Raw genomic sequence first — 14570 nt, 5'->3', positions numbered from 1 at the left:
AGGGCAGGTGGACATCCTCAGCCTGCCCCTGGGCTGTGGGGATGGGTGAACACCCTCAGCATCCCCACAGATTGCAGGGATAGCTGGAGATGAGTGATGGGGGCAGGTATACGCCTCGAGCATCCACATGGAAACAGACGTAGCTGGTCTTCTCCAGCATCTACATGGCGCTGGGGGCAACAGTTCACCCCAGCATCCTCATGGACCACAGATGCAACAACTCACCCTGAGGACCTACATAGACCCAGGGGGCCAAGCAAACACACCCCAGCATCCATACAGGTTATGGGGGATAGCTGGACACCCCCAGCATCCACGCATGCCACGGGGCAGCCAGACACCCCCAGCATCCCTGTGCCGCTCGGAGACAGGCCAGCATCCCCAGCATCTCCATCACCTGGGGACACAGGGGTGGGGACCAGGGGCAGCCAGACGGGCTGTGCGCCCACACTGCTGGCCCTGAGCCCTGGGGTGGGCGAAGGCATGGGGGCAGCTGGGGTGAGCAGCAGGTGGGGGCTGCAGCCTGTAGGGCACCCACCAGTTCCTGGGACCCCAGCGGGCCAGGCTGGGCTGCAGTCCAGGCAGGGAAGGAGAACTATCTCCTATTTAGACAATAGCACGCACCCTGAGTCCGTCAGCGCCGGGGAATGGGCCGCATGGTCCTTCCCTCTTAGGGTAAAGGCGCCTGGGAGGCTCATGGCTGTAAAAGGAGCGGGATGGAGGGAGACGGCCAGGGGCCAGGAGGGAGGGGGATGGACACCCTCACTGCTTCATTCCCATCCCTCCGCTCACCCCTGAGCCCAGGCCAGGCGTGAGCGGGGCGTGGGGGCCCCGGTGGCAGGGTACGGGGCTGAGGAAGGGCTGGCACCCCATCCCCACATCCTGCCCGGCTCCAAGCCCCAAGACGCCCGCAGTCTGGGGAGGCTGTGCCCGGCTCCCGGGGCGGCTTAAATCCTGGGGGAGCAGTGGGGAGGGAGGGCCGGGGAGGAGGGGCGGCCGCAGGATGCAGCTGGCTTTGCTCACAGGGATGTCATGACCGGAGGGAGTTGTTTGACGTTCCAGCTCCCGACGCCTTCCCGGCAGTCCCAGGACCTGGCGGGAGCTGGGGTTGGGCCAGTGTGGGGGCTTGGGAGCCGCTTCCCAGGCTCCGTCGGTCTGGGTCAGCCTGGCCTGGGACAGAGCCGCAGGGAGGCTGGACAGGACAAGAGGCACCCGTGCACTGCTGCTCTCCGCAGCCTCCTCGCTTTTGCTGGCAGGGACTGCTCGGGGCCACGTCCCTGGGATGGGACTCTGGCAGGGTCCTTGGGTCCTGCTCTTCACCCCCTGCTTCCCGTGCCGCCGGGTCCCGCATGCAGACGGGGCTTTCCTAGGAGGCTGTGGAAAGTCCAAGGCGTCCATCCACCCTCTGCCAGACACGGGGCCCCTGCCTGCACAGAGCCATCCCGGAAGGCTGTCACAGCGGCTGAGGAAAGGCCACTTGAAACAGTTTGTCCTAGAGTGGGGTCAGGAGGATGCTCCTGGTTAACCCCTCTGAGCCGCTTCCTCTCCTAGCTGCAGTGCCCAAGAGTGCATTTCCCCTCCCCGGGGCACCCCAACCCTGCACCTCCCTGCTCAGTGGGATGGGGATGGGGACAAGGCTGGCCAGGACTCTGGGGGGGTTGCATCACTGCAGCCCTACCTGAAGCACTAGGGCAGGGTGCTGAGCACCGCTGGGCATGCCACCCCTGGGGGCCCATCATCCCCACACCCCAGCTAGCATGGCAGTGGGATGGGGTCACGGAAAGGGACGGCTGAACAGTACGGTTGGCACTGTGCTGGCCCCGACCCCTGGGGTCCCCCACGCTGCCGTGGGGACCCACCTGCCCTTCTGCACCCCAGCCAAGGGCTGGCATGCCACCCTGCCGGCACTCATGGGGCAGGCAAGGCACACGTGCAGGGCTCAGGGATGCGCTGGGTGCGCTCGGAGCAGGGCCAGGAGGAAGGATGCTGTCTGTTTTTCCATCTTCTCTCCCCCCACACCCCACAAGCCCCCCTTCCATCCTTCCCCCTGCGCTGGGATGAAACAACCCCATCTGGAAATACCTTCCCTTTTAAAGGCAGGCTCCTCCAGGCAGCGTGCGCCCTCCGGGAAGCCGCTGCATTACGCTGCATCCAGGCGGCTGGGAAGGGCTCCAAGGATGGGGGGCTTTGGAGCACCAGCCTGGATACACAGCATCGAGCCTCTGCCCACCTGCATGGCCACAGGGCCCAGATCTTTGCTGCCCCCCCCCCCCCCAAGTGGCAAGGGAATGGCAGGGAGCAGGCAGAAGTGCCTCCCAAAGCCGGGGCAGTTGAGGATGCTGCTGTGACCAAGCCCAAGCCTTTGCTGTGCCGGTGCCATCAGGGGCGAGCCCTGGCACCGCTTGGCATCTGCGTTGCAGCCAAGGGGACGGGAGGTGCGGGGCCAGGCAGGGCTGAGCACTGCTCCTGCTGCTGAGTCACCCGGTGCCCGGTGGCATGACAGTCCCCTCTGCCAGGGCCCCCAGGGGCAGAGGCACTGGGGCTGTGCCAGCTGATGTCAGCCAAAACAGCCCGGCTTGGGCAGGGCTGAGGGTCACCAGGTGTGCTGGTGGGCCTGGGGAGGACGGGGTGCTGCCCAGGCGAGGGGGACCCCCCTGAGGGCGTCCCCCAGCACAGCCCCCCTCCATCAGAATGTCCTCTTTAGCTGGCATGGGTTTGTGCGTGGTCCCGGGGGTCCCTGCCCTGGCCCACTGCTTGTCCAGGAGGTGAGAATCTGCAGTGGGGGTCCTGGGGTGAACTGGGATATTCCCCATTGTGGGAAGTTTTGGGGAGCTGGTCTGGGCTTTCTGCTCCCCAAAGTATTGCCAGGCCAAGGGGGAGGCTGAGGAGACAGGGCAGAGCCTGCAGCACCCCGGGATGACCTGGGGACCTTGTCCTGCTCTCGGGGTGATGGGGACCAGGTAGGGGCTGGGGCTGCTCCGGGCGGGGTCCCTGTCCAGCTGTGCTCTCTGTACGCCTGGTGCAAGAAGGGTTAACAGGGTGCCTCCCCCGGCTATAAATACCATGTATGTCCCACGCGTATGAGCTGGGGAGGCTATTTTGGTTGGGTGCCTGCTGCTTCAGGAATGTGCCTGAGCGAGGACCTGGGGGGTGACGTCACCGGGACCGCTCCGGACCCAGCACCTGCTCGGGGTCACTCAGCAGCACCCCAAAACCACCCAGCTCCGGGCTGGCTCTCAGCCCCCCGAATCAGAAAGGGGGGTTTGGGTGGTGGGTCAGCACAAGCACACTCAGGGCAGGGGTCCCCCCCACATCACCCCCTCCCGAAGGCCCTTCCTTGCCCCCTCTCTGGGTCAGGGGGCTGGAGGCTGGCCCCACATGGAGAGCTGAGCCTGGTGCTCTTGCCGTGAGGTGGGTCAAGGCACCATCGGGGACATTTTGGGGTGCTCAAGGCCAATTTGGGGACTGTGGCCACCAGGCATGGGATCTGGCTCAAGGAAGGGTGAGTGAGGGTGTGAAGGGCTGAGTCCCCTTCTTTTGCCCCTGGTGTCAGCCCTGGCTGTCTGTCTGTCCAGGCCCCCCGTGGGTGGCACTGCACCCTGATGGGGGTCTGGGCAGTGCTGGGGGGTTCACCACCAGCATGGCCCCCTTCGTCCCTTCACACCCCCAGGGATGGGGCAGTGCGGTGGGGACCGGGGGGGAGGCTGATACACCGGTGGGGTCTGGGGGTGCCCGGGGTTCCACAGGCATTGTCATCATCCGCCCGGGTGTCCGCAGCCCAGCAGTGCGGGCAGGTGAGGGGTGGTGGGCGGGGGCTGGCAGCCGTCCCCCCCGCAGCAGCATCCCCCAGCTGCCCGGCAGCAGGAGGGGCGAGTGATGTCAGCAGGATACAAATAGCGGCAGCGCGGGTCCCCTCCCGACGCCTCGCCGAGCTGCCGGCCGCTCGCCAGCCCCGCCGCCTGCTCCCTGCTCCGGCCTCGCCACCCCACGCCGCCGCCATGAGCCAGTCCTACTCCTCCAGCCAGCGGGTCTCTTCCTACCGCCGCACCTTCGGCGGTGGATCCCCGGTCTTCTCCCGCGCCTCCTTCGGGGGCAAGGGCAGCAGCGGCAGCTCTGTCACCTCCCGCGTCTACCAGGTGTCCCGCACCTCAGCCGTCCCCAGCCTGTCCAGCTTCCGCACCACTCGCGTGACGCCCCTGCGCTCCTACCAAAGTGCCTACCAAGGTGCCGGCGAGCTGCTGGACTTCAGCCTGGCCGATGCCATGAACCAGGAGTTCCTCCAGACCCGCACTAATGAGAAAGTGGAGCTGCAGGAGCTCAACGACCGCTTTGCCAACTACATTGAGAAGGTGCGCTTCTTGGAGCAGCAGAATGCCCTCATGGTGGCCGAGGTGAACCGCCTGCGGGGCAAGGAGCCCACCCGTGTGGCCGAGATGTACGAGGAGGAGCTGCGGGAGCTCCGGCGTCAGGTGGACCTGCTCACCAACCAGCGGGCTCGTGTTGAAGTCGAGCGCGACAACCTGCTGGATGACCTGCAGAAGCTCAAGCAGAGGTGAGGAGGGGCCCCAACGTGCCCCTGTGGGTGTCCATCCCTGCATCTCCATCCCTAGGGATGGGCAGTGGCAGAGCTTGCCCTGGCAGCCCCTTGGGTGCTCACTGCTGTCCTTGTGCCCCATGCTCGGTACTCATTGTGTCCCCACTCCTCTGTCCCGCTCACCCTGTCCCCTGGGGTGGGAGAGCACCCCGGTCATGCCTTTTGCTGGGTGCACCCACCTGCAGGGCATTTTGGACAGTGCCAGGTCCTGGCATGGTGGCTATGAGTTTTGGGAGGGAGAAGGGCACCCGTGACCCAGTATACCACTGCTGGGTGCTCCCCGACCTACGGTGTGGGGCAGGTGGGGGGCAGCTGGCCCAGTGGCATGGGGCAGGGTGAGGGAGGTGCCCACAGCCTGGGTATCTCAGCAGGGCACTCCGGACGGCCGCTGCCAGCCCTTGCCAGGCACCCAGGCAGCACCCAGTGGGCAGGGCGGCTTCAGCAGCAGGGGTGTCCCCTGCACCCTCCCTTGCAGCGGGGCCGAGGCTGGGCTGTGATGCCATGGGACCCCAGAGCTGGGGGGCTGGAGTGCCCCCCGCCCCGGGGTCCCCATCCCAGCTCACGCTGGGGAGGGCTGGCCAGCCCATGGGTGCACTGAGCCTTGCAGGATGGACAGACGGACAGAGCCAGCCAGGCAGGCGGAAGCGGGGGGGAGGATGACCGGGGTGGGGGGGCGGGAGGGGTGCTCCGCCAGCTCCGGAGGCGAAGGAGGGAGAGGAGGAAGCGGACACACTTCCGCAGGCCAGGGATGCTCCAGGCCTGCTGTGGGTGTCCATGGCGCCCTGGGAGCAGCGGGGACCCCCAAGGATGCCACGGGCCTCGCTGGTGGCGGGGAGGGGGCTGGGGCCAGGGGGGAATAGCCAGAGGGGCGGCTGGGCTGAGTGACCCCCCAGGACTGACCAGCGTGGTGGCACCCGGCAGCAGCAGCGGATGCTCGGTGAGAGCTGCTTGTTCTGATGCTGGTCTGTGCCTTCCCTCCTGGCCTCTGTGCCCCGGGGACGCTGAGTCCCCATCTCCTGGGGGTGACACAGCCTGCTGCCTCCCCCTCGCAGCCCCAGCCTCTGCCCCAGGCGGCCAGCACTGGGGTGCCGGTGGGGCAGAGCCCCTGATGCTGGGAGGCTGAGGGATGGCGGCACAGAGGACCCCTGAATGTCAGGGGAGGAGCAGGGCGCAGAACAAACGGGTGTCAGGTTCCCATCGCCCCGTGTGCCAGCACCGCCTGGGCACCTCCTTCTCTTCCCCGCCGCCTTCGCCTGACCAGCAGCCCGTGGCACTGCCCTCTCCCCTGGCACAGCCCAGCTCCCCAGCCCTGACCTTGGGCTCACACCCCAGCAGTCCCCGCTCCATACCCCCATCCCACAGCACTGCTGAGACCCGCCTGTCCTCCTGCTGTCCCCAGGACAGCTCAGCCAGTGGCCATCCCTTGGGCCCCCGTGCCGGATCCTGCACCCCGTCCCCCCGGCTGCTGGCCACTCTGCCCTATAAGGGCCGGGGCAGCGCGCGTGGCACTGAGCTGACCTCATGCCTTTGTGCTCTCTCTGGCGTTGACTATAATAGGGAATGGGAGGAAGAGCCCCTGGCCCCACGCCAGCCTTCCCGCTGCCCGCTGGGAATGCAGGACAATCTGCCGTCTTTCCACCGGGCCATGCTGGGCTCAGGGACAGCAAGGGGGGACATCGCTGCCGGGGGACGGGGCTCCCTCTGGGTGTCCCTGACCTCCCCTCTCTGCCCTCAGGCTGCAAGAGGAGATCCAGCTGAAGGAGGAGGCTGAGAACAACCTGGCTGCTTTCAGAGCCGTGAGTACCTGCCCCACCATGCGGCGTGGGACCCCCGCCTCCCCTCCCACCCCCATCTCCACCTGGCAGCCCGGCCCCAGCACCGGGGCATGGCCCTTGGCACAGCTTTGCACCCTCCAGCCCCAACGCGTGGTCCCTGCGCTCCCCCCATGCCCCCAGGGGTGATCACCCCCCCACTGCCCCTCACTCTGTGTCCCCCCAGGACGTGGACGCGGCCACGCTGGCACGCATTGACCTGGAAAGACGCATCGAGTCCCTGCAGGAGGAGATCGCCTTCCTCAAGAAGGTGCACGAAGAGGTAGGTGGAGGGCGGCCCCATTTCCCACGGGCACCCGTGGGGCCAGGCGATGGAGCGGGTGCCCTGAGGTGTTGCCTTGTCCCTTCAGGAAATCCGGGAGCTGCAGGCTCAGCTACAGGAGCAGCACATCCAGGTGGAGATGGACATCTCCAAGCCTGACCTGACGGCTGCACTGCGGGACATCCGTGCCCAGTACGAGAGCATCGCTGCCAAGAACATTGCCGAGGCTGAGGAGTGGTATAAGTCCAAGGTGTGGGAGGCGGCAGGCTCCAGGCTGGCCCTGGCGTGGTGTGTCCCGGCCGTCCCAGTGGCCATGCCCGCTGACCCTGGCCTCTCCCCAGGTGTCTGACCTGACACAGGCGGCCAACAAGAACAACGATGCGCTGCGGCAGGCGAAACAGGAGATGCTGGAGTACCGGCACCAGATCCAGTCCTATACCTGCGAGATTGATGCCCTCAAGGGCACGGTGAGCCATGGGCAGCGTCAGGGAGACCCCCAGCCTCCATGCAAGGACCCACTGCTTCAGGACTGCTTGGAGACCTCTGGGACATCTCTGGGTTGGGGGGCTCTTCCCAGCTCTCTGAGTTGCTGCCATGGGGGGACTCGTCCCTGAGATTTGGGCCGTGCCTCCCCCAGCAGCAGTCTGGGCCTCTGCAGGGTGTTTTGGCAGAGCCCCCGGGGTCAAGGCGCAGATTGGAAAAGGTGCCCCAGCCCGGGAGGCTCCAGGCAGGCGGGCGCAGTGCTCAGGGTGTCTGGTTGCAGGCTGGGAAGGTGGTTGCAAACAAACAGGGCACCACAGTCCCACTTCAGCATGGTCACGGTTACAGGAACCAGCCAGCAGCCACCAGTTTGGCAGTGCCACCCCCGGGCAGCCGTCCGGTGCTCCCGTGCCTCTCCGCGCCCTCCTGCTGGGGTAGGATGGCTTTGCTGGGGGCCTGGGTAGGTGGGCAGAGGGTGCTGGGGTTGTCCAGCACCTGCCCAGCTTGCCCTCACCAGACCCTGCTGCCCAGCGCTGGGCAGATGGAGGGTGACGGCTGCCCACCATGGTCCCACGTCAGCTGGACCCAGCTCAGGGCTGACCATGGCCCTTGCCAGGTCCCTAGGACCCCCTCAGCACCCCCAGCTGCCACCCCATGTGCCCCCTGACCCCTCCGGGTCTCCCCCTTGCTGAACCCCCCTGTCCCCCCAGAACGACTCGCTGGTGCGCCAGATGCGGGAGATGGAGGAGCGCTTCGCGGGGGAGGCCAGCGGGTACCAGGACACCATCGCCCGGCTGGAGGAGGAGATCCGGCACCTGAAGGACGAGATGGCCCGGCACCTGCGTGAGTACCAGGACCTGCTCAACGTCAAGATGGCCCTAGACGTGGAGATCGCCACATACCGCAAGCTGCTGGAGGGCGAGGAAAACCGGTGAGCGGCAGGGGGGCAGGATGAGGTGGGGGGACCAGCAGGGTCAGCTGTTTTTTGGGGCTCCCACCCCATGAGCAGCTGCCTGAGGGCTGGGGCTGGCTGGTGCTGAGCTCTCCCCTCTGTGTCCCCGCAGGATCAGCATCCCCATGCACCAGACCTTCGCCTCCGCACTCAATTTCCGAGGTGAGCATCACCCCATGAGGAGGGGGGCCTGGGACGAGTCCCTGGAGGTCCCCAGGGTGGGGGCAAATCTCCTTCCTGGGGGGCTGCAGCCAGGCAGGCAGGTTGGGGACCCACGGATGTGCCCCCATGCCACACGTCCCCACGGTCCCATCCCCTGTGTCCTCCCGCCTGCAGAGACCAGCCCAGAGCAGCGCGGCTCCGAGGTGCACACCAAAAAGACCGTGATGATCAAAACCATCGAAACCCGCGACGGGGAGGTGAGCGCAGGGCAGCACCGGGGGTTGGTGGGGAGGCAGGGGGGGCCGAGCACGGTGCCGGTCCCCATGCTCGGGGCTCCGGTGCTGGCATGGCATGGGGCTCCGGTGCTGGTGCAGCATGGCATCTCACGGTGCCTCTCTCCGGGCAGGTGGTGAGCGAGGCGACCCAGCAGCAGCATGAAGTACTGTAGAGGAGGCTGCTCTGGCAGCCCACTGGCACCTTCTGTCCCTGCCTCCGTCCTGCCGCCAAGCCCCCCTCCTGTCCCCCACCTCGCCCCCCGGCACTGCCCAAGGGGTCCCCCCCGCGCAGCCACCTCTGGGCCCCCCGCAACCCCCGGGCTCTCTCCTTCAGCTTCGGAAGGCTCGCTCTGCTTTTGCAGCTTTGCAGCGGCAATGCCAGCGTCAGGATCAGGCCCGGGCCGGGGGGGTGGCAGGAGGGAGGGAGGGGACAGGCAGGAGGGGCTGGGGGGAGCAGGTGGTGGCCTGGGCCAGCTCCCCGGAGAGCCGGACGGTCCCAGCAGCGGGTTCTGGATCCCCCCGCAGACCCCTCCCCGCGCCGGGCACGGGCTCGGGGTTCGTCCTGCGGGAGCAGGGACCCGTCACCCCCACACCGGCACCGCCAGCCTCCCCGCAGCTGGCACTTCTCCGGGTGCACGGTGGCGATGCCGGGGATGGGGAGAAGCGGGGTCCGGGCTGAGCCCCCCCCCATTCTCCGCCTGGCTCGGAGCCAGGGTGCTCCCAACCTGCATCCCCCCCCCGGCCCGGGGGGGCTGGGGCCTTGCTCTCCCCCCGGCCCGAGAGGCAGCCCCATGGGGCAGAGGAGGGCAGCGCCCGTCCCCCCCATTGCGGGGACCCCCAGCAGCAGGAGGCTGCGCGGGGCCAGGCTCGTGAGCCGAGAGGGTACCCGTAGGTGGACACAGGAGAGAGGAGGAGTGAGTGAGTGGGAGAGAGGGGGGAGAGAAGGAGAGGAGCCAGAGAGAGGCCCGGGGGCCAGGGCAGGCGTCCCCACCCCTCGCCCCACCGCACCCCCACCCTACCGCGTCTACGTGACTCTTCAGGCGGCTGAAATAAACAGCGGAGCATCAACCCCTTCCTCCTGGCGCATCTCTGGGGCAGGGATGGGATGGGGTGGTGGGGAGGCGGCACCCGGGGGGGCATCGCACGGGCGAGGGTGGATGGGGGGGCCAGCAGCCCCCCGAGCCGTCTTATCCCTAGGCTGCTGGTCCCCCCAAAACATGTGTGTCCCTCACACTGAAGGTGCCCCAGAGCACTTTGCTGCCTGTGGTGGTGGGTTTCCCAGTTGCGCTGGGTGGGGGAGCCCTGCTGGGGCTGGGGGCAGTGTGAGCAGGTTTGGAGGGGCTCTGGGTGACCGTCCCTTGTCCCCCCCATCCACCCAGGGCCTCACACCATGGCCCGGGTGGCTCTCAGCCCCACAGCCGCCCCCTTTCTGCCCTCACCCGGGCCAGCCCTGCCTCAGACCCACACCTGCCTGGGACCTCGCCAACCCTCCCCGCCATTGCCACCGACCTGCAAGCAGAGCCCCCCTCATCCCAAATCCACCTCCTCCCCGGCACCCCACAGGCATCAGCCCCACCACCCCACACCTGCCCCTGCCCCAGGCTCAACCTCCAGCCTCAACCTGCCCCCTACGCCCTCTCCCCCCAACACATGTGCCCCCCTCCCTGTGGTCAGGGTGTGGGGGTCTTGGCTTCAGCTCCTTCACCCCAGTGATGGGGGATGCAGCCGGGGAACCCAGAGTCGAGCATCCCACGGGGGAGAGAGATTCAGGGCTGCTCTGCCCCGGGAGGTGTTGGAGGGTCCGCACCCCGCTGCCAGGCAGCAGAGCCCTGGGAGGGCAGTGGGCTTGGCAGGAGGTGGCATTTTTAGGAGCAAGGCAGGTGCTGCTGCAAGCAATGGGGACGGGGCTGGGGGGTCCCTGATGGAGAGGCCAGCATGGCGAACCCCAGTTTTGGCTGCGGGACCGGCCAGGGCCCGGAGGGGCGGGGGTGTTGGATCTCAAGGGCTGTCTCCAGCAGGTGGCCCTGTGACATCGAGGACAGTCCCCAGGGCTTGCCCTGGGGAGGGACAACACCTCCCTCCCTGCCCCACCCAGGCTGGCTGGGCCAGGGCTCTGCCCCTGGGACTGGGGGGGACAGGCAGGGCACAGAGCAGCCCTTTGCCCGCAGGGCAGCACAGGCAGGGAAGAGCCCCCCAAGCCTCTCATGGGCTTCTCCCCCAGCCCCCAGAGACCCTGGGGCTTGCTCAGCTGCTCTGCAGCCTGGCTGTGGGTCTAGCAGGGCATGCCGCTCCCGCCTGCCCCAGCCACCCAAGCCGGAGGGATCCTGGGATCTTCTCCTCGCCGGTGATGCTCCACTGATGCAGGCACCCTTGGGCCAAAGCCGGTGGAGCTGGTCTGCAGCCGGGAAGCAGCGTGCCGTGTCGGGAGCTGGTCTGCAGCCGGGAAGCAGCGTGCTGTGTCGCTTGCGTTCTGCTCACCCAGATTTACAGCCCCCGGCGAGGGCGGCCAGGGCCAGGTGCCGAGACGTGTGCCATCGCGCTGGGAGCCGGGGAAGCCCTGCCTTGCCCGGGGGTGGCGAGGCAGCATGAGGCACAGGCGGTCCCTGGTCATTCGCTGCGTGGAGCGCAGTGTGTGGGAGCTCTCATGGGGCACCCCAAACCCAAACAGCAGGGTGCTCCTGCTCCAAGCAGGGCTTGAATGGGTGGCTGGCTGGGACCCACACTGCCCAGGGCAGTGAGGCAAGGTGCTCGGTGAGAGAAATGAGGTTTCGCTGTGTTTGGATTTGGGGTAAGCAGGGATGCAGGGGTCCCTCCCCCTGCTGCCTGCCTGGGATGGGGCAAAGGGGCCCTGCGGGGCTGGCTCCTGCCCGGGGTCTCGCGTTGCAGGAAGCATGACGGTGTCCTTTCCCTCCACATGCCACCAGGGTCTCTCTGTCCCGATCCGGTGTCACTGCCAGAGAAGGGGAAGGGGGGGAGGAAGGTTGGGTCCCCCCCGAGCCTCGCTGCTAATATGGAAAGGTGCTGGCCCCTTTCTATCTTTGCAAGCGGAGCTGGGCTGCAGGACCGGGGCGGCGGGCGCGGAGAGGGGGAGCCCGGCCAAGGAATGTGACATATCAGAGGCAGCTGCCACTTCGGGAGAGGGGGCAGAGGGAGCGCAGCTCGCCAGGGGCCGCGCAGGACAGGACGGGCGAGGGGGGGGACGCCACGGCCCCAGCGCCGGGACGGCTCAGCGAGCGGCCGGCACCCGCGGGACTCACACCCAGGCCGGCGGAGGAGCAGGTGCCGAGGCGCTGGGCAGGCTCAGGGTCGAAGCGGAGCATGGGGTGTGGGTGCCGCACTGCACCGGGCGCTCGGTGAGTGGTGGCTCGGCAAGCAGCAACCCGAGCCCCTGCCTAAAAATAGCCCCTCGCTTGCCCACGGCGCTGCGACCTTCGGGGCTGCAGCCGGCGGGGGGGAGGCACCGAACCGGACAGCACCTGGACCGGGGGGCCACCTCTGCCCCAGCACACCTGGCAGGCACCCAGCACCCCCGGGCTGCGGGCAGGGGAAGAAGAGGGTCACGGTGCTGCCGGCCCGGGGCGGCGAGTGTCGCGGGCGTGGGCAGGGGAGCTACAGACCATGCACCGAGCACAGGGACGCGGCGGCACGAGTAGGGCCGGTGGGGAGCCACGAGCAGCCCCGCCGAGCCCTGGCATCCCCCCGAAGCGCGCCAAGGTCACGGCGGAGCCGGGGGCACCCGAGGAGGGCCCAGCTCGCCCGGTGGCACCATTTTTTGCACGGAAGCTGAAGAATGCGGCAATCGGCACTGGCTGCGACATCCGGCTGCGGGTGGTGGCAGTGGGCAACCCCCAGCCCAGCCTCCGCTGGTACCGAAACGAGGAGCTGCTGGCCCCACGTGAGGAGGAGTACGGGACCCTCTGGATCCGGGATAGCAAGAAGGAAGATGCCGGCGTGTACACCTGCATCGCTGAGAACGAGCGGGGAGAGGCCATGACCAGCGCCGTGCTGGCCATCATTGACATGGAAGGTAAGGGCGGCGTGGCCACTGGCACGGCTGTGCCGGCACAGCCGTGGGCACGGGTTTGCTGAGGATGGCAGCAGTGCTTTGCAGGCTCCCACTGCAGCGCATGCATGGCACCAGCCAGGGCTCGGCTTTGCTGCGCGTGCCCCACTGCAGGCTGGGGTGCCCGGTGCTGGCAGTGCCGGGGCAGCTCTCTGGCCTGGAGCAAGCATGTGGCTGCAGCACCCACTGCCAGGCCAGGCAGGGTGCCAGGGCCGGGCATGGAGGTGTCAGGAGCATGTGATGCCAAGCCTGCTTGGGGCAGGAGGAGAGAGACAGAAAGAGATGGGGCTTGGGTGCACGGCACCAATGGTACCACCCTCCGCCACCGCCGACACGGTCCCCGGTACCCCCCGGTGCCCCTGCACAAGCCACCCCCGGGCACCAGTTGCCCGTGGGCAGAGCTGCCCCTGGCATCACCATCACAGCTGTGCCAGGCACTGGGGCTGCACTGGGAGAACTGGGACCAGTGGGAGGAGCCTAACACTGCTGGAGGTGGGGCTGTCAAGTGGGTGGAGCCAATGCCCTGAAGTGGGCGTGGCCTGATGGTTAATTAGCAGGGGTGGAACCAGCTTTTGCTGGCCCCTTAGAGCCCTATGGCAGCCCCTCTGCTCATCGCCGCTGGGTGCAGCAGCCGGGCATGCTGCTCTGGTGCACAGGGAGTGCATGGGGGCTGCTGTGGGTCCTTGCATGGGTCAGCCTCATCCTGCAGAGGGGCTAGGCAGGTTTGGGGCCACCTCCCTAGGGCATTGCAGACCTGGGTGTTGGGGAGCGTGTGGTGCTGGCTGGTGACACTGGTCAAAGATGCAAGCTGTGCTGTCTGTGTGGGGACAGCGAGGGCAGGGAGCGAGGGAGGCGGTGCTGAGCCCCGAAGCTCCAGGGAAGGAGCTGCACCTGGGGCTTTGCAGCAGGAGAGGCATGCTGGAGATGCTGCGCCTTGAGGGGGGGACTGGGTGGCAGTGGGGGGCAGAAGGACCCTTTGCAGTGCTGAAGGGGAGCAATGGAGGAAGAGGAGGTGTTGCTCTGTGTGAGCTGGGAGGCTGGAGGAGTGGTGTTTGGAGGGTGGAGGAAGGTGCATGTGGTGCTCGTGGGCCTGGTGGGGGGAGAGGGGGAGCAGAGAAGTGTGCAGGAGGGGTCCTGCCCTGCAGCGGGTCTGCGCGGGGTCACTGTGCATTGCACCTTTGGGGACCATGGCACTGTGCAGTCGGATGCATGGCGCTGAGTGTACAGAGAGAGTGGGAGACGTGCACTGCCCCACAGGGCGAGAGCAGCCTGTCCTGTGGGGCTGAGGGCAGGGGGAGACCCTGTTCTCACACTCCAGTGTGCAGCAGCACCTGTCCATGGCACCGCCGGCCCGCGCCCCCCGCCTCTGCCCAGCGGTGCAGCACCGCCTGATTTCCCCAGGTGCCCGTTCCTGTAGTGCTGACGCACTCGTCCCTGCTCCCGATTCCCAGCTGCCGGCCCTCGCTGCTGCCTTTCTGGAGCAACTGAGGGAGGGACGGAGCAACCAGAATTGCCTAATGCTCAGGGTGAATGTCACCCTGCCCCGGGCATTCCTCCTGGCAGGTGCTTGGCCATGGGTGCACCGCCATCGAGCAAAAAGCCGGTCCCAGACAGAGGTGCCTCGGGAGCCACCCAGGCTCCAGGGCACCAGGCTGGGCGACGAGCGTGGCAGCCCCTGGTGTGGCTTTGCCCTTGCCCCAGGGCAGAATGATTTCTGCAGTGTGCAGCAGCAGTGCACAGGGAGCACCGTGTCCTGCTGGGTGCTGGAGAAGGGTGCTGGTGTGGAGGTGATGGGATGTGGTGGGGGGTCCAGCCCTACCGCCTGGCCCCGTTGCAGGGCTCTGGTTGTTCAGTGTTGTTACCCCGAGGCCATTTTCTCCATGCTGGCAGCTGAGCGGTGAGACAGGTCATCGTGCGAAATGGAGGAGCCGTGCCACTGCTCTGCACCCG

At 67.5% G+C, this 14570-nt stretch overlaps 2 protein-coding genes across 4 annotated transcripts in view; both read left to right on the top strand.

Moving 5' to 3' along the window:
* Window positions 1-3911: 3911 nt before the first annotated feature.
* On the top strand, window positions 3912-9625 carry DES (desmin). Its single transcript, XM_009462121.2, has 9 exons — window positions 3912-4552; window positions 6330-6390; window positions 6593-6688; window positions 6777-6938; window positions 7030-7155; window positions 7879-8099; window positions 8233-8282; window positions 8457-8539; window positions 8689-9625. Exons 1-9 carry the CDS (start codon window positions 3999-4001, stop codon window positions 8728-8730), a joined length of 1395 nt encoding a protein of 464 aa, XP_009460396.1. The 5' UTR covers window positions 3912-3998; the 3' UTR covers window positions 8731-9625.
* Window positions 9626-11697: 2072 nt separating this feature from the next.
* The window catches only part of SPEG (striated muscle enriched protein kinase), a 39968-nt gene continuing 37095 nt past the window's right edge, over window positions 11698-14570 (top strand). For all 3 annotated transcript variants that reach the window (XM_087731913.1, XM_087731914.1, XM_087731912.1), the window contains exon 1: window positions 11698-12584. In XM_087731913.1, the coding sequence (XP_087588039.1) occupies window positions 12176-12584 (409 nt within the window). In that variant the 5' untranslated portion in view covers window positions 11698-12175. The remainder of the gene's footprint in view (window positions 12585-14570) is intronic.

The sequence above is a fragment of the Nipponia nippon genome, unplaced genomic scaffold, assembly GCF_047370975.1.
Source record: "Nipponia nippon isolate SJK-2023a ecotype South Korea unplaced genomic scaffold, ASM4737097v1 scaffold_5, whole genome shotgun sequence".
Classification (NCBI taxonomy): domain Eukaryota; kingdom Metazoa; phylum Chordata; class Aves; order Pelecaniformes; family Threskiornithidae; genus Nipponia; species Nipponia nippon.
Note: the sequence above shows the minus strand (reverse complement) of the source record. Positions and strands in the feature narration are given on the sequence as shown.

Coding starts and splice junctions, on each gene's coding strand:
- DES (XM_009462121.2), top strand. CDS start 3,999: ATGAGCCAGTCCTACTCCTCCAGCCAGCGGGTCTCTTCCTACCGCCGC. Junction 4,553..6,329: donor CTGCAGAAGCTCAAGCAGAG/GTGAGGAGGGGC, acceptor CTCTGCCCTCAG/GCTGCAAGAGGAGATCCAGC. Junction 6,391..6,592: donor ACCTGGCTGCTTTCAGAGCC/GTGAGTACCTGC, acceptor GTGTCCCCCCAG/GACGTGGACGCGGCCACGCT.